The sequence below is a fragment of the Argentina silus genome (genome assembly GCF_951799395.1).
Source record: "Argentina silus genome assembly, chromosome: 9".
Lineage (NCBI taxonomy): Eukaryota > Metazoa > Chordata > Actinopteri > Argentiniformes > Argentinidae > Argentina > Argentina silus.
This window is the reverse complement of record NC_139663.1, coordinates 19,469,349-19,491,721: the sequence shown is the minus strand read 5'-3', so window position 1 is coordinate 19,491,721 and position 22,373 is coordinate 19,469,349. Positions and strand designations below refer to the sequence as shown.

The 22,373-nt window shown below is 43.1% G+C and overlaps 2 protein-coding genes across 4 annotated transcripts; one reads left to right on the top strand and one right to left on the bottom strand.

The window, feature by feature from the left end:
- The first annotated feature begins 2,002 nt into the window (after nucleotides 1–2,002).
- LOC310809731 (cytoplasmic phosphatidylinositol transfer protein 1-like) lies at nucleotides 2,003–10,181 on the top strand. 3 transcript variants are annotated; one of them, XR_014554408.1, is made up of 10 exons: nucleotides 2,003–2,130; nucleotides 2,570–2,695; nucleotides 3,317–3,465; nucleotides 4,359–4,455; nucleotides 5,769–5,840; nucleotides 6,245–6,340; nucleotides 6,630–6,785; nucleotides 6,875–6,933; nucleotides 8,784–8,887; nucleotides 9,929–9,945. XR_014554408.1 is itself a non-coding variant. In XM_083677153.1 (10 exons), exons 2-9 carry the CDS (start codon nucleotides 2,648–2,650, stop codon nucleotides 8,864–8,866), a joined length of 765 nt encoding a protein of 254 aa, XP_083533279.1. In that variant the 5' UTR covers nucleotides 2,003–2,130; nucleotides 2,570–2,647; the 3' UTR covers nucleotides 8,867–8,887; nucleotides 9,929–10,181. The 3 variants fall into 3 exon arrangements, 2 of the variants coding, with proteins under 2 accessions (XP_083533279.1, XP_083533280.1); XM_083677153.1 differs by having other exon boundaries at nucleotides 6,875–6,938; nucleotides 9,929–10,181; XM_083677154.1 differs by lacking the exon at nucleotides 9,929–9,945 and adding an exon at nucleotides 9,033–9,289 and having other exon boundaries at nucleotides 6,875–6,938.
- Nucleotides 10,182–10,649: 468 nt separating this feature from the next.
- Nucleotides 10,650–15,153, bottom strand: LOC310809722 (major histocompatibility complex class I-related gene protein-like). The gene is made up of 5 exons (XM_083677142.1): nucleotides 14,940–15,153; nucleotides 14,317–14,577; nucleotides 13,443–13,721; nucleotides 12,722–13,018; nucleotides 10,650–12,289 (listed from the first exon to the last, which is right to left on the bottom strand). The coding sequence occupies exons 1-5, from the start codon at nucleotides 14,986–14,988 to the stop codon at nucleotides 12,165–12,167; spliced, it is 1,011 nt and encodes a 336-aa protein (XP_083533268.1). The 5' UTR covers nucleotides 14,989–15,153; the 3' UTR covers nucleotides 10,650–12,164.
- Nucleotides 15,154–22,373: the final 7,220 nt, after the last annotated feature.

Sequence of the window (22,373 nt, the reverse complement as noted above, 5' to 3'; positions counted from 1 at the left end):
AACTAACCCCAAAAGCAGTAAGACAGGTAACTAACCCCAAAAGCAGTAAGACAGGTAGCTAACCACAAAGGCATTGGGAATGTGATCTGGGATTAGAGGGTTGGGAGGAGAGGGTATATATGTGGTGTTAATCCACTGGCACACACAGGTCTATACACTCTCGCTCTAAGGACTGGATCTCCTAAGCATTTGCACCAGGTGCAAACGTTTTAACCTGTTTGTTTTCTAAAAGGCATTACACATACAAGGTAGAACTAAAAGGTTCAATAAAGGTTAAGAGCAGGTAAAGTGTAAAGGTGTTTTGTGTGTCGAAAACATCTATCAGGTTCAATATTCTTACTATTGGTAATCTGGCCAAAATGTGAGCCCCTGCAAAAGAGTAACATCTAGGTTAAACCAATGTGAACGGGGTGTGAGGGCCAGGGGCCCGTGAGGAAAACGCCTGTTTCTCTCCTCTCCTCTCCTCTCCTTCCCCCGCTGCATCTACACTACATGAAAACAGAGAAAGCAGAATGGCCGACCATGTCTTTCACCAGCGCAATTATTTCAGAACAGTGTAGACGAAGGAACGGAGATGAGGAGGAGAGTATGTATCCCCCCTCCCCCTGCCCCCCCATGTCCTGCATGTCTCAGGAGTGCTGGGGCAGAACTAAACCTGGGTGGGGTCGCCATCACAGGCATGTGCAGCAGCCAGGGGGCTTTGTCCCAATAATCTGTCCAAAAATGTTCGGTAGTTGACCCAAAACAACACATACAATTGCATCATCAGTGAACCCATCGCGTTTTAAACAACATGAGCAACGAGTGGACATGGTAGAAGGAACAAAAAGTGAAACATTCGTACAGGACGTCCAAAGTCCATCTCCTACATTGGATAATGCTGTTTTTGGATTAAACTACTCCATTGAGTTTCTAAATCTGATCATGAGAAAAGGAATGAAAATAAACGCAGAAGTCCAGAAGAACCCACTGTGTTTCTGTTCTAGGCCTCCAGACTCATTTGAGTGGCACTTTGATGAACTTGAGGAATTTGCGACCACATATACAGTATCTGATCTGAACGTTATAGCTTCCACGTTGCACAATGTAAGTCTGTGAAGATTTCTCTGAGCGTGGAGGTGTCCGCTATTTAACCTGTAGAGGTAACAGGCGTGAGTAGCCAGGGGGCCCAGGCAGACGTCCCCTGATGGAGGGAGGTCCACATACGCGCTGAGCAACTAACACAGTGTGTCAACTGAAGATTGTAGACGTAGGTAATAATCATTGATGGTGTCAGACCTTTTTTTCCCATCTCCCTAAGAATAGTTATTGTTATTAGGTATATGATGTTGCAGCTTTCCTAATTCCATAATTCCTGACATCATATGATCTATATTCTCTACGAATTCTGATATTTTTGTCTAAAGTTATTGTCTTTTTTTGTGGCTGCACCTACAAACGGAGAAACTTGAAACATGGCTGAATAACAAAGACAACAGAACAACAATGCTTCTATCTCTTTCACTGGCACCGTCAGGTTGGCATTGATAGGGGCCATTGATAATATATAGGCCTTCCACGGTGATGGATCTATCGTCTGTTCGATGTGAATCTGCTGCTGTGGTTTCCCCTAGACATTCTTCACCATTTTAGGAGCACATCCGCCATCTTGTGGTTGGTTTTATAACATGCAGTCTCACCGGGGTCTTCTGCAGACCACAGAGAAACAGGACAAAAAAACCCGAAAGAGATGTTACAGCATGCTGTCATAGTTGTCAAACATGTGCAATTAGCCCGACAACAAAACACCACATCGCCCCACAAATAGATTAGGATGCTGTCATTGATTTGAGAAATGATCATATATATCATATTATGGCAATTGTCCCAGTTTTTTTTTAACTATTGCTTCGCAGATCAAAGTTGCCTCTAGAGGTCGGCACTGAGGTCTGACGAGGTGGCCTTGAAGACAGTAGTCGAAGCACGCAAACCTCACTACAACGTGAACAACGACAGCATTACATTTCCCTACAGTTTCAGTCTGAAAGACAGATTACTTTCGGAAAAGTCAACGTTCTGTTTAGCAGAGTTCGTTCCTCTGTTTGACCTCTTACATCGGAAGTCAGAAGATACAACTGTCAAGGATCAAGGGTAAGATTTCTATACTTTCAGAAGCATGGCTCACACCACCGTTACCCTGCGTTATTGAAGTTTTTGGCATTTATGTTGACATTTATTTATTTATGCCCCCAGTTTGAATATTATCGATTGACAATATTGTAGACTGTTTATTGTGTAGGCTACACATTTGGGTCTTCCGCAAAAATACCCTACCAAACAAACCACAATGTCAGTGGTTGGAATATCACTGAAAAGTGAATAAAACAATATGATTGAGTGATCATTCCGACCAACAGCAAAATAACGACTCAAGTCAGTCAATCGTTTATCATTTAACTTTTTTCATCTCAGTTTTGTAATAAGTAGGCTGTTGAAACAACTGTTTGCGTGGATATCTATAGGTTACATTTGGATATGTTACACCCATATCACCAACGAACTCGTTTGATGCTTTTGTTTGTTATTACAGTCAACATGGTAACGAGGGTTTGGATGGTCCCTCTCTCCGGTTTCAAGTTCTGAAGAACTCTGACAAGTGGAACAAGTTATGCTTCTCAAGGAGTACCGCATATGCATGCCCCTCACCGTGCAAGAGGTGAGATCCTTTTACCAAGGCTGGGATTACTACCACACTAGTCTCTCCATACCTCCAAGTCAACTTATTACCAGACTGACTGTTTTTTTCTCTAAAATTGTCTGCAGGTCAACTTCATATTCATATTGCCCCTTCTGCTTTTACAGAAGCACATCCTCATGATGAAGGGACGACTATGTGTGTCTGTAGCCCCCAGCCCAGCCCCAGCTCACTGATTAAGATAGTTAATGAACTATGCTACTTTTCAATCTAGATCAAAAAAATTTACTTTTTCTTCCTAACAGACTAAAACCTAAGCGCTACTTTTTACACATTTTATTTAATCTTTATTTTTTCAGGGGAGATACACCGAGACCAAGGTCTCTTTTGCACCTGCACCCTGTCCACAATATTTACACAATAACAAAACAACACATAAAAACACAGTTAAATACAGAAATCAATGCATCATATACAACCACAATATATTAGGAGAAACAATCACATCCTTCACCATCACTGTATGTGGTTCTATTTTTCAATAGAGTTCCATCTCCTATTTTATCTTCAGAAATGTGATCACTGGCTGCACTTTGCCATGTGGTGTTGGTTGATGGTGTGCTGTTTTCCTCCCCTCCCCAGTACAAGATAGGGCAGCTGTACACCATCAGTAAACACAGCCACCAGGAGAGCCAGAAGGGCGAGGGGGTAGAGGTGCTCTTCAACGGGCCCCACTACGACCCCCAGAACGGCCAGGGACAGCACACAGAGAAAAGAGTGCACCTCTCCAGGTAACACTAACTAGCATAGCCTAGCCTAGCGTACCCGTTCAGGTCAGACCCACTTTAGCCTAGCCTAGCACACCTATCTAGGTAAGACTGACAAGCCTAGCCTAGTGTACCTGTTCAGGTGCTGGAGTTGAATGCGTAAAGTCAATCCAGATGAAAGAAAGACCTCTGCACATTGAATGTCATGCTCCCGAGTTTGTTTAGTAACAACATTTGGGGTCAAAGTGTTTTGTTTTTTTATAGAATGAGGAATTTGAGACATTTCCATCAATGAATGGAATGAGAATGTTGCTGAATAACCTGAACGCAACCAAAGCGAAAATCAGGGAGGACAGATTTCCCTAGATTGCTTAGCGAGTGGGGTGTGTGTGTGTGTGTGTGTGTGTGTGGGGGGGGGTTTCTGTGCTACGACACCATCAGAAGCAATGTAGAAGCGATGTATGCATTCCAAGGGGTGATATAACGCAGAGGGGGTCTTCTCATGATGTCAGTTCTAAATGGGGAGGTGTGTGTGTGTGTGTGTGTGTGTGTGTGTGTGTGTGTGTGTGTGTGTGTGTGTGTGTGTGAGAACCATCCCCTGTCTGAAACACCTGTTCTGCTGAGCTAAAAATACATAGCAATGGCAATGTCAACATCTTTGCCTATAGCTGTTTGTTTGACACATGGCTACCGTTGACCTTGTTATCATGGCTACCGTTGACCTTGTTATCATGGCTACCGTTGACCTTGTTATCATGGCTACCGTTGACCTTGTTATCATGGCTACCGTTGACCTTGTTATCATGGCTACCGTTGACCTTGTTATCATGGCTACCGTTGACCTTGTTATCATGGCGTGTCTGTATGTGTATGTGTGTCTGTATGTGTATGTGTGTCTGTGTGTCTACGTTTTGCAGCAAGCTCCCTAGTTGGGCTAGAGCAGTGGTCCCCAGTATTTTCTATATCACGGAAAAGTCCTGGAATTACTATCCGTACACAATAACAGGTGAGCCTGTACTGTAACCACAATGAGAGAGAGAGAGGGAGAGGGAGAGGTGATGTTTGAGCCTGTGATCATCTGAATGATATGGTTTATGACATGTTTTTAAATAGTTTGTAATTAGAAATTAAGTTGTTTTTGTTCTCTCTCCACTCTTTACACTTTGCGGTCCTTGCATCCAATCAAGAATTCACAGTGAGTGTTTTGAGTCTACTCTAGTCTATTTCTATGCATGTGTCATATATAAGTTCTGATGGAACAGTTTGGAACGGGGTGCTTTTCATTGCAAAAAAAAAAAAAGCATTACAGATCATCCATCAGCTGTGCTGCTAAAACCACAAACCCTCCGACCATTTTGACCTTAAACTACATTTCTGAGGGCAGTTGCTAAGCTTCTGTCTCAACACCATGTTCTCTGCATGTTTCCCCCCCCCCCCCCCCCCCCCCTGAGTTTGTGGGCCAGGCGAATCGCAATTACGGATTGGGTAAGCTGATCCTAGTTCAGCGCCTCAGGGCAAGTGATGGAAAGAGGTTTTGCCTGAGACATCTTTACGCTGAGAAGATAAGATATGATGCCATAGAGACGCCTCCATAAGGCCATAGAAGCCTTCTAGAAGTCGCCCTAACATAGGGCTTCTCTGTAGGGCCATAGAAGCCTTCTAGAAGCCGTCCTAACATAGGGCTTCTCTGTAGGGCCATAGAAGCCTTCTAGAAGCCGTCCTAACATAGGGCTTCTCAGTAGGGCCATAGAAGCCGTCTAAAATCCGTCCTAACAAAGGGCTTCTCTGTAGGGCCATAGAAGCCGTCTAAAATCCGTCCTAACAAAGGGCACCTCTAAATCCCTTCAGGACCTGTACGGACCTCTGTCACGCCTTTTAGTGGAAATTAAAGACACAGCAGCCTTAAATGTCATGGTAACCGTTGTGTGCAGCGTTTCTGTTCCGTCAGCTGGGTCGGTGAGCGTGGATGTGCTTCATCCCAACGGAGCTAGACGGAAATGGCGACTGTTGGGGGAGATATTGGTCACAACGGGCGCCTTTTGGAGTTTTGGTTGTTTACCTTTGAAGAACAACCGCTGTTCTCAACCACGTCTGCTTCTTCTTACATCAGTGTTATGCGCTCGAGATGCATGTTTCCAGTGGTTGTCTTTTTGTGTGAAAAGACGATATGTCGCCTTACGTTGCTGAAATAGAATGTCTGTGTTGGTGACTGTTGTTTATAACGAGGGCGACTCTGTGAGGACTACTTATGGCGGATCGCCAGGGTGAAGATCGCTTTTGTTAAGGCTAGCATAACTCACACATACCCCTCTCTTTTTTTTCTCCAGTGCTCCTTCCTCCCCAAGTTCTCCATCCACATAGAAACCAAATACGAAGACAACAGCGGAAGCAATGAGAACGTGAGTAAAGAGACCACGCCACAGAGAGTGGTTGTGCTGCAGTAGGTGTGTGTGTGGGGGGGGGGGGGGGCACATGCATTTTGAAGAAGAAAACTCTGCATTGATCCATTGGTTGATGCCTTCCCAGCTCATAGGAAGTCCCACCCTAGTGGACTACATGGCGCCCCTCATGCTGTCACAAATGCAATGAATGGGAAAGCTAGCATATGCCTACTCTAGGGCTGTAACTCTGTACTCTAGGGCTATACCTCTATGGGTAGGACGGACACCAGCAGTGCTTCAAACCTGGATTTGTCGGCTGTTTTCTTGGAACGGAAGTCTCCATTGAGAGCTGATCTCTCAATGGAGAAACGGTTGCATCTCAACGGAAACAAAATGGCAAGTCCACGCTTTCTGTCTTGCAGCTTTTTTCGAAAGAGAAGACCAACCATGACGTGGTGGTAGATTATCTGGACATAGCCTATGACGCCTTCCCAGAGAGACATTACAACAGTTCTGAGGTATGTCTGTGTATGTGTTGTGTGTTTTGAGATGTTGGTTTATGTATCCATGGCAGGTCAGAAGATCCCAGAGAGTGTGGCGATGACAGGAATACCGACAGAGTCCTCCCCCTGACAGAAAACAAATGAAAGAGAAATAGCAGATGTTCACATTTTGCAATTCAACAATGTTCCATGATTGTTAGCTTGTCATGTTTTGTAGGATCTGAAGGTGTGTGTGTGTGTGTGTGTGTGTGTGTGTGTGTGTGTGTGTGTGTGTGTGTGTGTGTGTGTGTGTGTGTGTGTTAAGGATCTGACATGCTTCTCATCTGTGAGGACGGGCAGAGGGCCCCTAAAGAAGGACTGGAGGGAGGACAGTAAACCAGTCATGTGCTCCTACAAGCTGGTCCGGGTCCAGTTTGAGGTGTGGGGTCTTCAGACGCGAGTGGAGCAGTTTGTACATACGGTAAAGAACACACACAGACACCATTCAACCTATTGTTAAAATAAATAAATAATGTTCTCTCTCCCTCTGTTTCTCTCTCTCCCTCTCAGGTCATCAGGGATGTTTTGTTGGTAGGACACAGACAAGCGTTTGCCTGGGTGGATGAGTGGTACAGTAAGTTTGACTCTCCTCCTTTGAGTGTGTCTTCTGTGTGTGTGTGCTCAGAGGGAGATGAGGGGTAGATGGAGGGAGATTGGGAGGCAGATGAGGTGGAGGGTGAGGGGTGGAGGGTGAGGGGTTGAGGTGGAGGGTGAAGGGTTGAGGTGCAGGATGAGAGGTTGGGATGGAGGATGAGAGGTTGAATGCTACAAGGCAACAGTTGACAGTGGCGAGGGGAGGGAGTTGCTTTGGAAGGGTGAGCGATACTGTATCTACGTGGGCCGCTGGAGAGTGGGGGGAGTTGAATCGAGGGTAAGGTGAATTGGCATGTGTTTGTGTGTGTGCTTGCGCGTGCTGGCAAATGGAGGTGGGCCACCAAGGGCTAAAATAGTCAGTATTTAAATAGTCCAAGGGCGCGAGATTGGGGTGTGTTTGTGATGACATGTTGTGATGACATGTTGTGGGTGTGTGTGACTTCACGTGGTTGGGACTTGTTTGAAGGACATGTTTGTTTGTGGCTGTTCTTGTGACCTAAATTGTGTGTGTGTGTGTGTGTGTGTGTGTGTGTGTGTGTGAGAGTGAGTGTGAGTTGGGCACTCCTTACATACCTCTCTCTTTGACCTCTCAATAACTTCAGAGAGTGTGTCCTCTCAGGGGCTGTGTGGTTCCCTTTTGTGTGTGTGTGTGTGTGTGCTTGTGGACGTCTGAGTACAATATTTTCAAATCTTGGAAGTTGTGTATGTACTGTATGTTTGTATGAATGTGTCCAATTGTTGTTTTGCAGAAGATTAAATTGCGGTTGAAATTTCATGTGACAAAAGGAGCTGTGTGTGTGTGTGTGTGTGTGTGTGTGTGTGTGTGTGTGTGTGTGTGTGTGTGTGTGTGTGTGTGTGTGTGTGTGTGTGTGTGTGTGTGTGTGTGTGTGTGTGTGTGTGTGTGTGTGTGTGTCTTTGGCACCGGTTAAGAGTTTAAATCAAATACTGGGGAAAACAGACGGATGGGCTTTTGGGTCTTAATCGGAGTCATGTGATAGTTTTCTCTGAAGGCGCAGACAGATGGAGAATTGACTGTCTGGCTTTACAGAACCAACCAGTGAAGAACAATCCCAAACACAACACACGATAGGCTGTGTCGTCAACAGAGGGAAGGGAAGGGAAGGGATGCTGGGATAGACTAGTCTAGTATATCTTAGTCAGGTCTGAGGCACTCACAATAAAAATAAAAACATCAAATTAAAATGCCTTTATTGTTGTGGCATGTTCAATGGAACAAAGAGCATGCCCAAACGCCTAAGAGTTTTTATAGCGCTTCTTCCATTCAACACATTTGATGAAGAGTATTGTATTTTAATTGTACAGTATACCATAGGCTATGTTTGTACATCCGTATTTCTACACTAGTTTGTGTTAACCTGGAAAAGCCGCTAGGCGTCTGTAGCTGTAGTAGTTGTAGTAGCTGGAGGAGATTTGTGATTGTTAGGTCTGACAAACTATACAGGCAAAGACCCGATCTGGACCTGAGGGACGGTACCCATACTAACTGGCCAGGTAGCTCTAATGTCTAACAGATAGTTAGTCTCATTAGCCAGGCAACCCTGGTACTGATTCTGACCTGCCACTCCAGGTGGGTGTTCAGTAGGAACAGAGGAATCAGAGGTACCACCGGAGTCTGTCCAAACACAGCTAAGTATTTGAAATGGTTTCAAATAGGATTTGAAACCAGGTCTGCAGTCAATTAATTGATTAATTATCAGGAAGCAATGAAAACCAGTAGACCGTGAGGCCCAGATTTGAATAACCCTGGGTTATTTATCTATTAGATAATTTGTCAATCTGATGACATTTGATCTTCTTTTTCAAGATATGACCCTGGAGGATGTGAGGTCATATGAGGACCAGATGCACTTGGCCACCAATCAGAAACTCCAGTGCCAGCAGTCATAGCAGAGGGACTGCACTGGGAAGGTTTGTCATTTTATCTCCATTTTTCACTGCCCGTCTCTGTTCATCCCTCTATGTATCTGTCCATCTCTCTGTCATTTTGATAATCTGTCCGTCTCTCTGTGTATTTGTCCATCTTTCTGCTTATTGGTCTGACCCTCATGGATAGGGCTAGGAGAATTTATTGACCTGTGACATCATTCACCTGTCATCCAGTCCTTATACCCAAAGTACAGCTTGAGAAGGTACAGTTCTCTATCGCCCTCTTGCTGCTGGGGGATGGATTCACCCCTTAAAGAATAAAAGTATTCAAGAAATTCTCCAGGAGCATGGTCTGTTTGTTCAAGGGATGGTGTTTTGACTCATGTTGGGGAGAAAGTGTTGGAAATATGTGGCTTTATGGCCTCTTTATGATATGATGCTGTACAACTTAGACGTTTGTTTAGGGTTGGGCAGGTTTCAGGAAATACTGTGTACACCAGGGAGATTGTGAAATGCCGCCGGTGTGATTTTCAATATCGTCAAACAGTTAGAGCTCTGTGTGTTGATGAAATTGAATATGCAGTTCATGGTAAAGACCTAGAATCACTGGTTGCTAGAACATAAAAAAAAAATGCTAGCTAGTTATTTTGTTATTCAACCAATGATCAATGTACAGTAGAGCCAATGAGGGGGATTTGCGGGTGTTTTGCGGTTGAATTGCACTCTTCGCGTTCCTCACACCCCATTTCTGACTGTGTCTCCCTTACTACCCACCCTTTTCTACTCTACATCTCTCTCCCTACCCACCCCTTTCTACTCTACATCTCTCTCCCTACCCACCCCTTTCTACTCTACATCTCTCTCCCTACCCACCCCTTTCTACTCTACACCTCTCTCCCTACCCACCCGTTTCTACTGTCCATCTCTCTCTCTACCCACCCCTTTCTACTCTACACCTCTCTCCCTACCCACCCGTTTCTACTCTACACCTCTCTCCCTACCCACCCGTTTCTACTCTATACCTCTCTCTCCCTACCCACCCGTTTCTACTGTCCATCTCTCTCCCTATCGCTGTGTCTACAGATTTGGTGCGAGGCAAGCATTCTGATTGGACAGGCTTTGGGACATCCCACATTGCAGCCCTCTGTTTTGGTGCTCATGACAACACACACACACACACTCTTGACATTCCTACTGACAGGATCATGTGACTGGCCTATACCCCTTGTTGTTCCACTACCATGTACATTGTTTTGAATGTGTGCTGAATATTCTCTGGTTGTTCTTTTTTAAATGTCTTCAATTTGTGCTGTAATGTTTTTTGGAACAAATAAATATGCAACCTAAGCTTGAGGATGTCATTCTGAATGGGACTTCTACCTGCTCTGACCTTATTCAATACTCATTCAAAAAGGACACTTTCATTTTTCGAACAATTTAAAAGGCGCTCTTGAATTAAGAGAGGTTTAAAAACCAGTCTTGGCGCTGGCAATGGTGCTAGTCTGGTGGTGTGTCTGAAAGATTAGTGGCCATTTTCAAGGCCAGAATGTCCCAGCGCACCTGACCTGCACATCTCCATGAACGCGGCTCTTATTTCAGTATAGTCGTGTCCTAGAGGAGACTGAGGGCGCTGGACCGGTCAAGTTTAGTTTGACAGAGAACAAACAAACACTAATAGCTTTCACAATACTGACATTCACTCCGTGGTGGTCGGTCTGCGTGTGGGAGCTCAACTATGCAGCGACCCAGACCTTCACTGTCAGGTGATTCTCATGAAACCAACTTTGACCATGGCTGATTTTTAAATTTTTATTTATAAATAAAATACTGTTAAATATTATATTAAACTATGACATGTAAATATAATTTAAAAGACAATGATGTGTTCTTGCATGGTCAGTGTTACTCAGGTATTTCATCATGTTATTTTGACATTTTCCATCAATTGTCATTACCAATGTGTGTCCACATTGATATCAATGGTCATATAATGCTCTTTAAATACGTAAACATGAAATACACCAAAATAAAACTCAATGCATATTATTACCAGTGTTAACCATGTCTTATAAATGAATTTACAATAAAAGAACATGAAAATATAATTATTTAAAGAAAAAACATGGTGTTGGTGCAACCGTTCCCGCAACATATTTGAAGGATTGTTTGAATAGTGTTATTATCCCATGATGCTTTATCATGACGAAGGTCAAAGATGGATACAAGGTAAGCTATCCTCCCCTCTTTTATACACTAAAAGTTGAGAAATGGATTCTCTACCCCCTGTACATGACACTATTGATTCTCATTTCCAAAACAGGTAGTAAAAGATGTGACAGCATGAAAAGAGAAGTTTCCGGGAGGAATCAGACCTGCTTTTTCCCTGTGCAATTTGGTAAAAAAATTGTACTGCTGCCATATAGCATGTGTGGTTTCCCTCCTAAAGACCTCTTCACCCCCACTAAGTTTTAAAATAGAATAAAATAAATAGAAGTACTAAAAAATATAAACAGTATTAACAGCGGTGAAGCAATGTACGCAGGACTGCATGTCAGGACTGCAGAGTCACTACTGATCTTCCGCCGTAGATTGAAAACCCATCTCTTCAGGCTACATCTTAACAGTCCTTCCTAAGATCTCTTCACCCCCACTACCCTCCCTGTACTAACCCTAACTCCAACCCTTGAGACCTCTTCACCCCCACTACCCCCCTGTACAAGTTTCTCTCCTGTTATTAATAAAAAAAAGAAAAATAAGCTTCTAGCATTGTGACTGCCAATGGCCCCTGGTCTGAGCATTGATTACTTTATCTTATGATGACTGATGGATAGATGATTCACTTACTTAAACAAATGTATTTGTTGTAAGTCACTTTGGATAAAGGCGTCTGCTAAATGCCATAAACATGAAAATGTGAAATGTTGTCAGTTAACATGACGCCAGACATGTCGTTAACCGTCCACTTTGTCACACCCGACTGGAAACTACAGTCAATATGCCTACAGACTAGCTTTTTTCCACACCGCGTAGCACTTGGATGTCATAACGACTGACAATGCTTGCTAACATTGCAGCCGCCATCAGCGCCCTGGATTGGCCTTGGCTCAACTGGCGGAATTAGGTCTCCCGGAGCATAGTCTCATAACAGTAAACAAAATTATTTTTTGCGGTAACACCACATACCCCGGTAAAATTTGAGGACGGTATAAAAAGGTGTGAAAAAATGTATACCGCCCAACCCTACATTACAGTTCTTAAGAAATAACAGTGGGTCTTTTTGACATTAGTCAGCTCATCACATGACTGTCATGGTATCGAATCAGTATAGTGTTCGAGAGTTTCTGAACTTCTTCCAAAGCAACAGCCCAAGAACAGCCACAGCAAGGACCACAACAAGGGCGCCAACGATGATACCAATGATGAGGCCAGTGGAAGATCCTGAACCTGTAATGACAAAACACTGATGAAGATCAAAAAAAGCCTTTTGAATCGATGACCTCAGGTGGGGGCATGCCTCGGACCCCCATAACAGTTCTGTGTTTCCCCTGCTCACGCATTCTTCTCATCTTTTCCACCCCTAACCAGTTTGCATCCCTGCTCTTTGCAACCTTTAGTTGCAAACTACTAAATTTCATACTCTCTGTAAAGATTACTTTTACAATACATGTACATTATACATGGTACAACTTGGTTTCCTCTCCATCAACCCATTTTCTCTGTCACTCAATAATAGTTCCTGAAGTCACACTGTGAATGTGAAGAGTAAACAGTTACACTGAGAGACGGATAACATGGGGCACGTTTAGTGAGGGAGTCGATGGTGCACTTCTGTATGTACTTTGAATCACTAAGAATGAGCACTTTGTATCTTCTTACCTCCGTTGGTCTTTATCACAGAGCGCTCCAGTTTGATGACGATGTCCTCCATCCCAGAGAGCTGAACCACACACTCATACTGGTTCTTCTCCCAGTCCTCAGGCTTCAGAGTGAGGCGAGCGCTCTTCTGGAAGGTTCCGTCGTGGTTGGGGAGAACCTCTCTGTGCTCCACATCCTGATACACCTCCCGTCCATCTCTCCTCCAGATCACCATCACTCCACTGGGGTAGAAACCTGTAGCGTGGCAGGTGACTGGAGAGGAGGGGGTCTTCTGGAGCAGAGACACTGAGGGAGGGACTGGAGATGGGGAGAGGGGGGGGGGAGAGAGAGAAGAGGGGAGGAAGAGAGAAACATAGGAAGAGAGAGAGGAAATATTTCAGGCGGGGAGATATGAAAATAAAGGCTGAAATCCTAACTTGAGATCTTGACTTGACTTTCACATAAATCACGCATTGAGATCAATGAGAGATTTGCAGCAAACATTCAGTTACGCTTGCAGATCTCAATGTAGGGTTTCAGCCTAAGAGCATATCTTAAGATCTACCTTTCTAATTACAAATTAAACACATTATGGTGGATTCCAATTCCACTTGCTCCAGCGGTGCTGAATGTCCTTACAGTGACATCTCTCTGTGGTAACGCTTAAATCTCAAATCAAAAGATTTCAAGCATAACATTAAAGGACAAAGAAATACAAGAGATATCTGAGCATCATGTGTACCTATCCTCTTCAGAGTGCTCTTCCTATACTCCAGATACTCCTTCAGCCAATCTATGCAGGTCTGGGTGATGTAGTTCCTCTTGTATGCCAGATGAGCTTGGTTACTGTTCCACCTGCGCTGGATCATCTCTGCTTGCTGCCTTGGTGCGATCCAAGTGAAGGTCTTCATGTCGTACACAAGGAAGTCCTCCCCATCATAACCGTACTGCCTAAGGCCCTCAGTTGCTCCAGTCTTCTCATCCCAGGTACAGCCGTACATCTTCTGTAATGTGTGCATGCCTGAGAGAGAGAGAGAGAGAGATTCAGTCAGACAGGGTTCTCTATCATCTATCAGCAGTAAGAGAACAGAGTGATGTCACAGCAGCACATATCACCCCCCTCCCCCCCACCATGTCACACCTTCACTCCAGAGGCAGACAGACACACACACGCACTCCTATGTACAATCAAACAGACCTGTCACACAGACCTGTCACAGAGGTCTGCACATGATTGTGAACTAAGGCCTGGGTGGTCATTTAGTTGAGTAATAATAGTATACTGTGTATTCAGTCTTAGTTCACTTCATGTGTGTCCAGCCACAGAGATGAGAACTCACCACTAAGCAGAGTGGACAGCCTAACACAACCCAGCCGATACACACAATAACGTTGACATCATGGTCAAAGTGAGCCGTGTCTCGTCTGAGTGTGTATGTTTGTGTCCTGTGTGTCGTCATTGTGTTACAATAAACTGATTTATAGTGTTTTCAATGCACTGTATGTCTTAGGTATGCTACTGTTTGTATTATTCATATCACACACACACACACACAACACGTTCCTACTGAAGAGATGTGAACTCTACATATCACCTATAGAGGGTGGTCACTCACCTCCAGTCTGATTAAAGCGCTGCTTCACAGTGCCAATGTCGGCTTTGAGGGACTTTTCGTTATTCATGGAGATTTTAGTTCCCCTTTTCCAATAAACAGGGTCAGCTGCCTCCTCCATCCAGTCCTGTCGAGGAATCTTTTTACGGGTGACGCTGTCATAGTGTGTGAAGGGCACCCCATTCACCAGCCCCACAGTCACAAACTCTGGGAAGCCTGGTATTCCTGAGGTGGCAGTGTAGAAATACTGCAGCGAATGCGTGGCTGCAGATAAACAGGCATTTAGATTACGAGAATGCAACTGACTGAACTCACTGACTGAACGTGCAGCCGTAGATTATAGTCGCCACGATAAATAAATAAAGTGTTGTCATCACAATACTGCCATGATAAAAATAAGCTTTGGCCTACACATTATTCAGTCAAATTCTTGCTTCGCGGTACTTCAGAAACTAATTGTCTTGGGCATACAACATCAGTATAAAATCGATACAATTATGTGACAGAAAACTTAGCAGCCTAGCGTTAGCACACAGGCTAAAGTGCTCGTCACACTCCGAAAGGACTCAGCAAGAGACCGATAGTAACGATAACCTTCATTTTAAAATATAGTGTAGCCAACTTACCAGCATAGGCGGTATAAACGCAGTGGAACAAAACAATCAAAGTCCTCATCTTGTTTCGTTTTGTTGGCACGTGGAATGACTAGTACTGATGTTGGTGCTTCAAGCAGGAAGCGTGAAGCGTCGCGATGCGATGCGTGATTTTCACCTGCAATTCCTGTCTCCACTGTTTGACCCGCTACCGCCCAGACTACCCCAACCTCCAAACACAACCACCCCAACCTCCAAACACAACTACCCCAACCTCCAAACACAACCACCCCAACCTCCAAACACTAGTGATGGCAGTGCGACACTGAAGCTTCGATACTTGCTTCAAACACTGAACAACAATTCCATCGAACCACTGCTTCAAAGCTTGCTTTGGTGCGAAAAAAATCACGTGACATATGACGTCCGAAGCAGCAACTGCTTCCTTGCCTGAATGAATCACCTGACTGGTTCGCGGTCCAATCAGGTGATTCACTGGCACTGCCTCGTCTCGATTCTGACAGGTGAAAGGTTGTGACAGTTTTGAATTTGAGTGCCTCAACACTTTATAACCGCTCTAAATAACGCACAATTTGTGGATTGTCGTAGTAGGTGCGTTGTTGCTGTTGAGTTGTTGGTATTGCGTTTGTATTCTCTGAGTGTTCTTCTTGTAATCTTTGAGTGTTCCCCATCCCACATAATCACCCCCTGCCATAGTTACACAAACACACCCAACCTATGCCATATTTTCCCCAGCACTCTCTCCTCAATAACACAATACACACATTCATCAATCTTTATTTGTAAATAGAACATGATATTCAGTCTTAGTGTGTGTGTGCATCAAAGAATTTCATCAAAGCAAAGATACTGTAGCGAACGGCGGCGTTAGAGCAGCTTGCCTTAAGCGGGTATCGAACTCGCAATCTTTTGCTTACAAACCGGCAGCGCTATTTTGCTGCGCTAAGTATTTTGATGGAAACAATGTCAACAAAGCCATGCAAGTGTCAATTCTCCTCAATGGAAATTTCCAGATGTTCACTGATTCTAGATACATATTTATTATATAATAATATAATAATATACATGTTTGTCTTGTGCTCTGCCTGTTCAGCACCGGGCTACAATCGGAGAAGAGTGCTAGCACTCCTGCTCCTTCCACGAAGACAGCAGAGAAGAAGGGCACATTGGGTGCACCCCATAAACCAACACAAGAGACAGCAGGGGGATTACTACCACCTGTTTGCTAAACTCTGTTTAAATGGAGCACGCCATCACCAATACTTTAGAATGAGTCCAGAGCAAATTGACAACATCCTGTCCACAATTGGGCCAGAGCTCAGATGGCAGACTACCAACTACCGGGAGGCTATTGAGCAAGCCAAGACTTGCTGTTGCATTCAGTTAACCAAATAACTTATTCACCTGTGATTTATTGAGGGACCACTGTATATTTACATAGGGAGAGTCATGGTAACCTTTTGTAAATACTAACTTTCTCAGTTCTAGATTAAACTATTATACACCAGTAGACAAATGTCAAATAATCTTTTATTTCAAATTACACATTTAAATATAAAAACAATATTAACATATTGAACAAATACTCATAAAAACTCTTTTCAGTGCAACTGGACATAATGATATGTTTTATCTCTTTTACTTCACACATTGAAATGTAAAACATCTCAAACCAAGCAAAAAGACAATTTTAACTAAGAGAAATAAGCTGACCTGGAACCATTCAGCAATGCAACCAAACTAGAAACATAATGAACACTGAATCGACATAATTAACATGGATCTACACAACTAGGCCTATGTTATTTACTGTGCAGCTCAGTAGTTGGGTGGTTCACTTGAATCTTCCTCCTTGGCTTCCTCCTTGGTCTTGGCTTTGCTGGTGCCATGGCAGTGCAGGGCTCTGTGGGTTGTGTACAGCTGGGTGGTGGATGGGAGTGAAGCCAGCTCCTTGGCACTGGACTCTCGACAGAGAACAATGCAGTGGCTGTGTTGTAGTGCTGACTTCTTCCTGCAACACATTAAGCAATGCTATCTTTGCTTCATGGCCTGTGGTTTGGGCTCAGTCCGTTTGGAGCACCAAGCTGAGTGCAAAGTGATACATCTCATTCTCATCCATGTGAGGTTTTGGTGGTGGGTGATGTCAAACAGCCGGTCTTCTGTATCTGGTGATATGGACCTTTTTTTTTAGTCCCCAGTGTCCTATAATTGCACTGTCTGCCTTACCTTTTTGCACCTCACCTAACTGCAAAGACGTTTACAACTGCACCTCGCCTGTTTACAGTCCTGCTTATGTTGTATGTGTATGTTATGTGTGATGTCTCTATGTCTGTAAGCTACTTGGAACCTGAATTTCCCCTAGGGATAAATAAAGTTTCTATCTATCTATCTGTTACAGAACCTGGAACGGAACTGAAAGCCCTTTGACACGGTGACTCCTCTAAAGTCAGCTGTGTCAAATGTGTCTCTTAACACCTTCCATCGTGCCTTGCAATCATTTCCTGTCGGCAATAAGGTTATTGACATAAAAGTACTATATGTTGCATAATATGACATGGTGTTTTGACAATGCATGATCACAGTATGTTTTAATTAACTACGTTTAACTCTCTATAGACTCCCACCTTCTGGGACCGTATATAATGAAATGTATGCACTCACTGCAATGTAAGTCGCTTTGGATAAAAGCGTCAGCTAAATGGCATTTATTAAATGGTATATATATCCCTCCCTGGTTCAGGCATACATGGTGACATGCCACACACAATAGTTGGGGACATTGCATTCCCCCTCAAAAAAATCGGATGAGGCCATATCTGGGAAAGAACCTTCCACACCAGTGGAAAGTCTTTAACGGCAGACTCTCAAGCGCAAGAATGGTTGTGGAGTGTGCGTTCAGGACCCTCGCCTCAAGGTTCAGGGTCCTGTACACAAGGATCAATATGTTGCCAAAGCATGTGGACAGTGTGATAATGGCAGCCTGCCACCTCAGAGGTGGGAAGCATTACAACGGCAGGACAGAATGGTTTAGAGCAGTGATTCAATTATTTTGTTACATTTTACATTTATGGCATTCAGCAGACGCCCTTTATCCAAAGTGACTTACAACAAATACATTTGTTTAAGTAAGTGAATCATCTATCCATCAGTCATCATAAGATAAAGTCATCAATGCTCAGACCAGGGGCCATTGGCAGTCACAATGCTAGAAGAAGGATTTTTTTTTTTAATAGGAGAAACTTGTACTGGGAACTTGTACCGTTACTTGGGGCAGTGGTTCATCATCAAGCAGGGATGGATGTACAATTTTGACGAAACTACAGGAATTCGTTTTGCCATAGAGATTGTTTAGGAGTTTCGAGGTGACGCCGATTCATCATTAAAAAAACGTCATAATAGGGTCAAGTGGAGAGCTACGAGTGTAGCTGCAGTAGGCCTAAACTGTAGCCCCACACATTTGGGAATAACTCAACATAAATCTGTAAAAAGCAAGACTGATAAAGACTGAAATAAGCACTACAGATTCCAGTAACTTTTCAGTCTGACTACAAATGCAGCCGCGGTAACGTCAAATCCGTGGACTGCCTTCAAATAAACACAAAGCTGTAAGAAGCCAGACTGATGATGAATAAAATATGCACTACACCGTCTGGTAATTTTACACAGTTTTGTCTGGCTGCAAATGCAGAGTGTAGCCTAATGAATTTAGACATTGTGTGGCCATGGGAGACAACATCTTTACTATCTTATTTGTCATACTTTGTTACAGTTCTTCCCTGTCAACAACTTAAGTATAGAAATTGCATTTACTGTTGACTTAGTTTGATAATTTAGGGTTTAATTGACTCTCCTCTTTACCCACTCCACTGAATTACCACCTGGCTCTTTGGAATTCTTAGAACCCCACTGCTCTAAATTAAGAACTCTGAATAAATAGTTGTATACTGTTCATATTGTACATCTCAACATTGGTTTTAGTGATCACCAAAAGCTTATTGATCTTACTTGAAGACATCTCATAGAATTCTCTCATGATGTTAACTTCTTTCACTATCATTATACTTTTAGCCAGCTGAGCAAGCACACAACGTTTCTGCTGCAACTTCCCTTTGTAGTTATTATTATAATTCATGACTTTCCAAGTTATTTGTTTACATTTTGTATATTCCATGATGGACACAACGTCAAAACCAGTAAAGACAGTCCGTACCTGCAACCTTGAAGTTAGGCTATGGTGAGGTCGTGGTGAAGTTGGTGCCATCGTAACCTAATAACTACCCTCTGTTAACGTAGCATCGTGGTGGCATACAGGTTGGTGACAACTTGCCATGCCAAACCACACACCTGAGTCCAGTTGATCCTAATTCGCGACTTGAGGTGCAGGTGTCAGATCTCGCACTGAAGTGGGTTGCGACAAAACGCAAGCTAACAGAATGGTCAGGTGCTATTTTCAAATAAATCTTGAATTATTTGACTAAGTCTGTACTTTCCATCTGTTAGGGCGACAAGCAAACAGTTACCACCAACAACGTTACGTAGGCTGTTATGTTACGCTATGCTATTGGTCCCACAAACGCTACCTTTGGAAGTACAAATACCTATACAATTACCTATAGTACCTATACAATTCTAGACTACACATCGTAAACGTTGCCTATTATTACTATGTCTGTGTGGGTGATTGATGGACACTACTGGGACTCAATGACAGTTTTGTGATGGTTCATGAATTCAGCTCCATTTATAATTTATATTTGGCTAGGGCATCAGTTAAAGAAATTATTTTAATAGTCGACTGTGGCAACGTAAAAACGTAGCCCTCATTGTCACCTGGTGGGCAACAACATACATAATCATTGTTGTCATTGACAGAGTAATGATGATAATGATAATAATTGCAACCCTTGAAAGTGTTTCATTGGTATGTAATGGCTACCTTCTGACAAAGTTGCTGCTCCTAAAAGGAGTAGTTTGTCACTACCTTGCAACAACATGGCTGTGGCTTTGCTGGGTACTAATCAGAGATAAATGCATTCATCTTAAATGTACTAAACCAGGTTTCAAATTAAGTGATGCAACTCAATTCTGGTGAGTTTTAGACCTATATTAACTACAGTTAGATTAGCTCTAATCTCAGATCAATTCAGTTCGTATTGGTGTAACCCACCGAAATGCTTCACTCACATGGTCATTTACTGGTTCTAAGCATGCTAGAGCCACATAGACAGAGCAACAAGAGATTTATTTGATCTGAAGAGGGGGGGGGCAACGTGCAGGACAAAGGCACATACTAGGTGCACAACTTCACCAAATTGTCTTCTGATAGGTACCTATCTTGCATTCCGAGTATAGTGAAAGAAATCATACATCCCTTGCGTGGACATGGGACAGAGTATTTCAACTTTAGCAGAAAAGAAAGTAAATGAAATAATTGCTATCGCCCCTTTCAAATAATTTTTTATGTCAACAATATTGCACGGACATGGGCTTCAAGTATGCAACAATTATGTGCAAAATACAATACTACTGCTTAGTTGTACACACTTGCAGTACACAAGCCCGGTAAAGTGTGAGTTTGTCCATTCATATTAGGGTGGACAAGGGCAATAGTTGTTTAGATTCTGAAGCAGATAAATCATGCATCTGAACAGAACAGAAGCACACATGCGTTGAGTCTATCTATGTGGAGGGGTAATAGACCGTACCCCAAAACTGGGTTTCTAAACCACTTTTGTGTGTCTCAAAGAAAACAGTGATTGTTTTTGAAGTTCTTCTCCATGCATTTGTAAAATACTGGGCTGAGTGCAGCTGTGTGCAAATGATTGTCACCCGGCAAAGAACGGTTCTCTGGATTCCTGCTTCAAGTGGATTTCTGAGAGGATTGAGTGGCAGCACTTACTAAAGGTGACATGTTCAAGAAAAGTGACGTTCCATCACAAGCGTTGCAAACATCGCAGACGACAGTTGAAGTGAAATGACATTCAGAAGTCAAACGTTTGTCAGATGCTTTCAGACCTCAAAACACATGTTTGCAGATCCATTATGACATACTGTGAGGTGTTGGTCTCTGCAACTAGACATGCCAGTGTGCTCATTTTTGCTAATTTGATCACTGATAATCAGAATATTCCCAGAGTGATCCCGTAAACCGTTGAGAGCGGTTCTAAATGTGATGAGTTTGTGGCGTACTTCAGGGATAATATAAGAAATATCAGCCTGGGAATCAGTCAAGGAAGACTTGATGACAGGTTTAATGATGTTTAATGATGGTGACTCTATGGACTTGTTTTTCTGGTTGACACAGAAGTGCTCAGGAAAGTGGTATCGCAACTTAAGCCTTCCACCTGCCTCCTTGATCCTATCCCCACTACTTTTTCACTAATTGTTTCAAACTGCACATCTGAGGACGTGCTCACTGTTCTTCACTTCCACATAATCCACTGTTCTGCACACACATAATCATCCATCTGCTGTTTATATTGCTTATACTGTTCATATTGTTTATATTGTTTATACTGTTTATACTGTTCATACTGTATATTTTTTAGTACTTCTATTTTATTTTATTTTATTTTATTTTAAAACTTATTGTATTGTTGCACTACTCTGTGGCACTGTCACTCTTGCATTTCACTGTATACTTGTATGCACGTGACAAATAAAGAATCTTGAATCTTGAATCTTGAATTCCAGGGTCTTCCACAGACTTCAGCCTCTACCATGGACTTATTGTTTGTCATTGAGGGATAGTGTATGGATTAAGGTTAGGGATAGTGTAGGGATAGTGGTTGAAATGTGTGGCTATAGTTTTAACTTCCCTTCTTTCTAGCATGGCCAGCTATGGAGGACCGAGAATAGTCTTAGAGGGGTACTGTAATTAGCAACCTGTGCTGCCCTCCAGTGGAGAAAACTTGAGATACACTTAAAATATTTAAATAAGTAAATAGCTATAGCCACCTCTTGTATATGTAATCATTTGACTGTGTTAGTTGAAAACAGACTATTATGATGCATTACAATACAAATTAAACTTTGTTATAATTTGTAGAAAATTGCCTGTGCAAAATTACAACACAGACACAAGCAACACTACTGACTGTCCTTATTAAGTGATAAGACTGTATTCACTGTTAGAATGAGAGAGAGAGAGAGTGTGTGTGTGTGTGTGTGTGTGTGCGCGCGTGTGCATGTGCGTGTGTGTGTGAGTGTGTGTGTGTGTGTGTGTGTGTGTCAGAGTGTGTGTGTGTGTGTCAGAGTGTGTGTGTGTGTGTGTGTGTGTGTGTGTGTGTGTGTGTGTCTCCTTCTCTCCATTCTTTCTCCTCAGATATGACCCAAAAAAGCACCCCTCTGTTTTGGCACGTGCACGGACACACACACACACACACGCACACGCACACGCACGCACACACACACACACACACACACACACACACACACACACACACA

What these genes read in the sequence shown, in the direction of transcription:
- LOC310809731 (XM_083677153.1), top strand. Translation starts at nt 2,648, where the DNA reads ATGCTTCTCAAGGAGTACCGCATATGCATGCCCCTCACCGTGCAAGAG. An exon ending in TGGAGCAGTTTGTACATACG is followed by an intron (nt 6,786 to 6,874) that starts GTAAAGAACACA and finishes TCTCCCTCTCAG; the next exon opens with GTCATCAGGGATGTTTTGTT. An exon ending in CTGGGTGGATGAGTGGTACA is followed by an intron (nt 6,939 to 8,783) that starts GTAAGTTTGACT and finishes TTCTTTTTCAAG; the next exon opens with ATATGACCCTGGAGGATGTG.
- LOC310809722 (XM_083677142.1), bottom strand. Translation starts at nt 14,988, where the DNA reads ATGAGGACTTTGATTGTTTTGTTCCACTGCGTTTATACCGCCTATGCT. An exon ending in CGTTTATACCGCCTATGCTG is followed by an intron (nt 14,578 to 14,939) that starts GTAAGTTGGCTA and finishes GTTTATCTGCAG; the next exon opens with CCACGCATTCGCTGCAGTAT. An exon ending in GAGCACTCTGAAGAGGATAG is followed by an intron (nt 13,019 to 13,442) that starts GTACACATGATG and finishes CCCCATCTCCAG; the next exon opens with TCCCTCCCTCAGTGTCTCTG.